Genomic DNA, 7143 nt, shown 5'->3' on the forward strand with positions numbered 1-7143 from the left:
AGAGGCTTTTTCACTTTGTTGAAAAAAGATCAAAGTTTTATCATAAGGGAAAGAATCTGTTTCAGGCATTCATCAAATGCATGCCTACTTGCTTTGTTGCCATTCTCTTCCCACTGTAACCAGCCGCTCCACTTCTAAACGATTAACTTGTATTATATCATCAAAAGGATTCTGCAAATCAATTTGGTAAATAAACTCTTGAAGTAAATTTGGTATAAAGTTTGGTTAAACCAAAGAACATCAAGGCTGCATTTTGCTGACATTTACAAATAAACCTGAATTAGAATCTTTTACAGTGCTCCCAGCTAAGTTTCTCCGGGTAAAAATAAAAGTTCAGAGCAGACCAGCTCTCTGCGCAGTGCAGCAACTGGGCTACAGTTAAAAAGAGGAAATGGTATTAGTGTGATCCAACACTGATATGTCAATAACTTCCAGTGCAATTTGAAGCATTTACTTCATATATAATTGACAATCTGCTGTCTTATTACATTTCCTATTAAATCTTTCTATGTAGCAGTACGTACACTTCAATAGTGATTAAACAGATTTGTCCTACATGACTGACTTGTTTATGTAAACTGGAAATATTTACTTTCTTTGGTCCTTGCAAATTTAACCTGTTAAATTGTATTTCCAGCTAAAGAACTTTATAAAGAGTTATGAGGAGGGAGCTGCTGCCTCTTTCTCTCGTGCTGTGGAAACAGTGGAAGCCAATGTGCGGTGGCAAAGACTTTATAAGGAAGAACTATTCCAGTGGTTAAGAAAATCCTTGACACACTAACTTGTCTTTCCAGCTGAACTTTTAACCAGAAGCACTAAAAAAGGAAAAGAAGTTTAAGAAGTGTTCAGCATTAAAATCACGAAGACAAGATCAAATTGCAGGGAGTTTTCTTTTTTCTTTTTCTTAATTATGGGTTGGGTTTTTTTACACTGGGTTGTTGTGAAATTGTCAAGAAGCTTTTCAGAAGAGAAGGTCATGAATTCTTGTGAAACCTGATCCTCAGTGTACACAACCAAACATGATATTAAGTGGTGCATGTAAATGTTGAAGAAAAACTAGCAAACAAAAAACCCTTTGAAGACTATTTTGTGCATGCGTGTACCGTCTCTGCCTGTATTCTAGCATGCTTATGTATAACAGCCACATTTTGTATGTGAATTCCAGTTACATCAAAGGTGGGCATTATACAAAGCACAAAGACTTCTCTACGACAATCAGTGTTGCAATGAGCAAAAGGAAAGGAAGGAAGAAGAACTGCAGGATTATGACTTAGGGCAGTGTGAAATATAAATTCAGCTTTCCCACTAGGTGCCAATTAGTCCACCATTTAGACTGATTTTTGATTGTCACAAAGGTACCAGCTCATTTTTTGAGTTGCGAGTTATTGTAGCTGCAGTTTCCATATTCTCATGTTTAAATTATCTTGGAGAGGAAGAGAGAGAGAAAATGTGAGAAAAGGACATCGTTCATGCACTATAATTATAAATTTATTCACTGCTGATCAGTGAAACCATGTAACTTCAGCTGTGAACATAGTCGGTGTCTGCGAGGAGAACTTTTCATTGATTTTATAGAATCCATTAATCACTTCTTCTGAGCAAATTTACAAGGCAGTGATATTCATGATGGGTCACCTGACCTGTGCAGTAATAACTTACGCAGCTGATAATGCACAAATATTATAAGTAGACATAGGATTTAAATGGGAATTAGGAAAAAAAGGAGAATATTTTCCATCCAAAGACACAAAATTAACCAACAGCTCTCTCACATGCAGTAGACCAGGCTCGTTAGTGATTTACTGTGACAGACAGATCATATTCTCCATGTGGGCAGTGTCTTTGCAAATATGGGTTGTGCCATTTATGCCAACTTAGAAGACTGAAATATGAAGAAAGAAATGTGTGTGTGTGTATGTATTTGTATAGGATAATACCACAAACACTGTTTTTCTCTTTCCTTGTATTTCACATAGGAGTGTTCTAAATGAGTAATACTTTTCTTACTTGCTTTTTTCTTTTTCCTCAGTTTTTAATCTGAGTAATCAGTGATGCAGTAGAAATTTTTAGTTGTACAATGCCCATCTGCACCATTGGTGTCATTCAATGAATATAAGTCTGATTCATCTTAGGGTCAAACACTCTTCTCTCCATGATGGAGGAAGACAAACAAAAGATAATAAAACTACTGAGTGTACAGGGGGCAGGTTGCAGCCATTTCAGAGGGTGATTATAGATGCATAAAAGTGTTTCTTTACCCCAGCCCAGTCCATCTCAACCATCTGATCACATCATTGCCGATACATTGGAAACATGGTCAGACAAATTAGAGGATGCACATTTTATCTTGCTGTTTTTCTTCACAGGGCATGGAAATTGCTTTAAATGATCAGTTTCTTAAGTTTACTGAGTAGTTTGTGAATTGAAATATTAGTGGGGAAAAAAAAAATAAAAAAAGAAGAAGCAAAACCCAGCATCTTCAGTTGTTATGAGTGGAGACAGTATTGATTTCTGGGCTCTCATTCCCATGGCTCTCTCTCCCTCAAGAACTGGTAAATATCTTATAACTAAGCTGTCCTACCACTGTCATGGGCGCCCACTTTGAGCCTCTTATTTTGTGTTTGTTAGTGTGCAGAGGGTACTGTTTGTGGACTAAGTGCATGAAATGCTTCAGTGATCATCTGCTCCAGGGTATGTCAGCTTGACCACGTATAATCAAAAGAAGAGGTAATCCTGTGCTCTTGTACTATTAACTCTTTGCCTTATAGTTTCCCTAAACCTCTGTGCTGTGTTACAGCACTAGTGAACCTAGTGCCCAGAGATATTATTGTGTCAATGTTGAGTGACATCCTACTCCTCCTCCTATATATTTTACCTACCTCACAGGGATGTTGTGAGGCTTGACTATTGCTAGCAAAGCACTTGAATATCCTCTAAAGAAAGGCATTTAAAAGTGCAGAGTATTATTTTATGTGGTTGACCAAACTCAGCCTCAGTGCCACTGTGTAGCTGTCACATTTTTAATTTCTACTGAATTAAAACATATGTGGTTTTATTATTATAAAAACACAAGCCTAATATTCTTTACATTTGTAAGTAAGCCCAAAGTTATAATATCCAATGAGTGCACAGAAAGCCAAGCACTCAAACATGAATTACTTTGGGGATTTCAGAGAAAAGAAAGGTGAATAATGGTTTGCCCATTTCAAATTCTGTTCAACATTGTCTTTGATGACTTTTGTTTTTCATCACCACAGACTAAGCCAAATACCTCCAGGCTGCACATAGAAGTTTTGGGCCTTTCCACTGATAAAGGGCAAACTAACGATGTGTTTCAAAGTTGAAAACTTAATTCAGCCCGTGTATTCTGCACAGTGCACAGACATTTCCATTGTCATTCATTAGAATTTAAGTTCTTGCACATTTATCTGGTTTTGGATGCATATTAATATTATAGTGGCCTTGAGCAACTGGTCTGCCACAAATTTTAAGTCCTACATGTATCTATTATACATACCTATTGATGTATTGCTTATAATTTTTGTATTATAATGATGTTTGTATTAGTACTCTAATTAAGGTTGACTTAGTCTTTCCCTTGTAATTCTCTATTCTTTTTATTTTTGTATTTTTTATTTATGCTATTTCACACTGGATCAGGATGAAATTTAAATGAACTAAATCCAACAAAATTATAGCTGCTTTTTACAATATTCAATCCCCCTGCATTTAATTACATGTCTTAAGACTTTTTTTTTTTGTAAGAAGTTCCACACAGCTATGTGTGATACCCCATGGGAAACTCTAATAGTCTTCTTAAAAATTTATATCTATTTATCTGATAGATATTTTTTCTCCTTTACTGGTCCTTTCTTCCTTTGTCCTCATTTAATGATGGGCACATTTTTACAATTTGGATTAGGATTAGTAAAGCAAATACCCCAAACTCTTTCACATTTTCAAATACAGTATTTAAATTTGTTCTTTTCAGTGAGAGGAGATGCTGTGAAATGTGAAACCTCTGTGGATGTGACCCTCATTCAAGCTTAGAAGTCGTTTTATAGAGATTCGATGAGGCCTTTGCATGACTTGGGATTCCGTGCACTTATTAATTCCTACAGCTTACTAAATCATATAGGAAGGCATAAGAACAGACTCAGTTTTATGCTGTCATAATAATATGGCAACCTATTGTACTTTTATAACACTGTCCACTACAGAAATTCACAACCTATTACTTTGTAGCTGGTAGAAATAATATTCTTATATCCTCTGCTGGCAGCTATTAAAGTGATAGTTGCTGCTAATTGTGACCAGAGCAGAACAATGAGGAAGCTTGCTTCTGAAATGAAATGTCACTTCTGCCATTACTGAGAGTACTTTGAACATTAAATTTGACTTAAGTTTGATGGAAAAACTTTGTATGTCATTAAGTTCTTTCAAATATGTGACCTTTGATGATCTTTTCAGTGAATATAGCAAGAATTCTGATACCATGATGGGATCTGCAGGTGAATTTTATGTAGCTTTTTGGCTGTTGTAGATATTTCACTGGGCTTTAGAGTGTCAAAGGAAATATCACCAGTGGTGCAGAGAGGAGTTTTCACAGCAAGGATCTTGAACCATACACCTAAACCTAAATCTAAATAGCAAAAAATGAATGACGAAAATGTCATATGTATGTACATGTATGTGTGTGAAAAGTCTTCTGTAGAGATATTTTTCCCATAAAATATTAGTCAGTCTGATTCTTTGGATAGAATAGAGTGGATATCTGATGATGAGGTTGGCTTTCTTTAAGTACCTGTGTAACAAGGTCTTTGTTTTCCACATGACCATAGTCAATACTGCAGTCAGTGAAAATAGACTTTTTGTCAAATGTGAAACTTGCTCTTTGAGGGAAAGTAGTGTGGCTTTGGAAACTGATTATATATATAATCAGTTCACCACCACTTTCGATACAAGTACTCAGCATATCAGGCCACCTGTCCAAAAGCAGGGCTTACAGCTGCAGTGTCAGTATGAGTACAAAGTAGTAAAAGCACTGTCCTGCTGCTAAGCAGTCTGAATGCAGGCTGTTCTCCCAGCCTTAGGTGGAGCAGCCTGAAAACTGCCGGCTGTATCATCCACTGCCCGTGAGCCTGCCTGCATCAGGAGGGCAGCTGGAGTGCAAAGAATCTCCATCCAAGTTTCTGTCAGTTAGATGGCAGGGACAGAAGGTCTCTGCAGTCTATGGGTTGTGGATGGTCTTTGGAGATTAGCATGATTGCCTTGTGTGACCTGGGAAACAGGTCCAGCTAGTGAGACTGCATTGAATGGAAAAATCCAAATTCCTGCACTGCAGCCCCCACAACTGGAAACTGTTGACCAAAATCTTTGTGAAGATCTCAAATATTGTAGTGTCTGTTGTTGAGAAATCATTTCAAACAGTCAAAAATACATAAAATTTTAAAATATGTATAAGAATTCAGACAATTCTTACAATATTTTTTGTTAACATTGAGAATGTGCCACAAGTTCAGCCTGTTTTCTAACATAGGATTTGTACAGTTGTCTTTACAAATTCTTTGTGCTAGTAGTAGTACTTACTGTACTAATACCACCAAAAAATTCAGGTGTCTGTACAAACCTGTGTGGCACTGGTGTCTGTTCAGTTCCCTTTTTACATTTAAAACTGCAAAAAAAATGAGCCAATTTTTTTTTTTTTCATGCAGCTACGGGAGCTTCTGCCTATGTTCAGACCAATACTGAAATCCAATAAAACCACTCTGACTTGAGTGAGCGGTCCCTGGTGATATGAGGAAATTTATTTTTCAAAGGGAAAGAAGGAGAGGAAGGGACCGCTGTGCGTGAGGATTTTTTACTGAAGGAAGGCCATATGTCCTGGTTGGAGCAGAATTTTAATGTCAAATATATTTTGAAGAATCTGGTGGAACAGAAGTTCATCTTGTGTCTTCTTGCTGGCAGTGGAGGGTAGTTAACCTCAGAATACCCTTCGTAGTAACCCAGTTGAGGTTGGCTTGTATAGAACACTTTCTATGTGGAATGGTTTCAGGGAGACTTTCTGTTTAAGGAGAACCACTCTCAAGCACAAGTGCTGTGGATTCAGAGCTGGTGTCCTTTCTCAGAAAACAGCAGATATATTTTGCTGATTTGTACTGAGCAATTAAATGTGGAGTGGTAAAGAAGTATTTCTCAACACTTTGCTTGTGTTATGTACACTGTTTAATCATGTTGGTGAAGAGCATGCAGATGGGCAGCACTGTAAAAGTATGAGGTGCAGCAGGGGCTGTGAGCCAGAAGACCCCACCGTTTTCTGCTTAGCATCATGTGGGTTTGCCCAATAAGGATGTCCCTGGCGCAATGGAGGAGGCCAAGAACTGAGATGCAGTGTCTGTTCCCACAATCCATTTTGATGCAGCTAATTTGTTCATCTCCATAGTTTCAAATTGAAGTCTCGCTAAACTGCTGACACATATGTGACCGTGGCTCCTCAGACAGCGCAGCGTGAGATAGATCCCTTGAAGTGACTGATGTGAACTGCAGCTGAGGATCTAACCTGTTGCTGCCAGAACAGCCCTGAGGTGCCTGCTGGGCTGGTGTACAGACTGGTTCACTTGTTTGTATGTACATTTCAGTAGCACGTATTTGATGACAGATTTTTTTTGTTTTTCTTTTGCTTTTTTTTTTTGTTAGAGTAATACTTTGTGATTGATTCCAGTGTGATAAAGCTTTATAATAATATGTTTGGAGAACTGCAAAATACCGTATTGTAAAGAGTAGGGGGATGACCCTCTCTTTCCTGCAGACAGTAGATTTCAGCAACGATGAAGTTCCCTGGATGTTCTGTGGAAAAATAATCTGAGCAGTTCCTAATGGAAATATCATTGTAATTATTGTATAACTACCCTGTACAAAGACAGCTTTATTATATGTGTAAATGTAATTTTGCTATGTTGTTTTTACGTTTGAGGGACAATAGACATCGGTGTGGAAGAGACATACAGCCTTATAAAACAGAGATTGCAGTTCCTGTCTGATGTTTTATTGAAAGATGTTTGTTTGCTCTATTTTTGCAGAAGATAATCATATACATAAACTATTTCCCTGAAAAGTAACGATCTACTCCACTACATACATTTC

The 7143-nt window shown here is 37.4% G+C and overlaps 1 protein-coding gene across 2 annotated transcripts in view; it reads left to right on the forward strand.

Moving 5' to 3' along the window:
• TRHDE (thyrotropin releasing hormone degrading enzyme) overlaps window positions 1-4417 on the forward strand; it is a 206266-nt gene extending 201849 nt beyond the window's left edge. The window contains exon 18 of one of the 2 annotated variants that reach the window (XR_014942404.1): window positions 638-2482. Coding sequence is in view for 1 of the 2 variants with exons in the window: in XM_015855777.3 (XP_015711263.1) it covers window positions 638-781 (144 nt within the window). In the remaining variant the exon portion in view is untranslated. Of the gene's footprint in view, window positions 1-637 lie in introns of both variants that reach the window. The other variant, XM_015855777.3, reaches the window with a different exon arrangement.
• Window positions 4418-7143: the final 2726 nt, after the last annotated feature.

The sequence above is a fragment of the Coturnix japonica genome, chromosome 1 (assembly GCF_054131305.1).
Source record: "Coturnix japonica strain WE chromosome 1, WE-NBRP24, whole genome shotgun sequence".
Classification (NCBI taxonomy): Eukaryota; Metazoa; Chordata; class Aves; order Galliformes; family Phasianidae; genus Coturnix; species Coturnix japonica.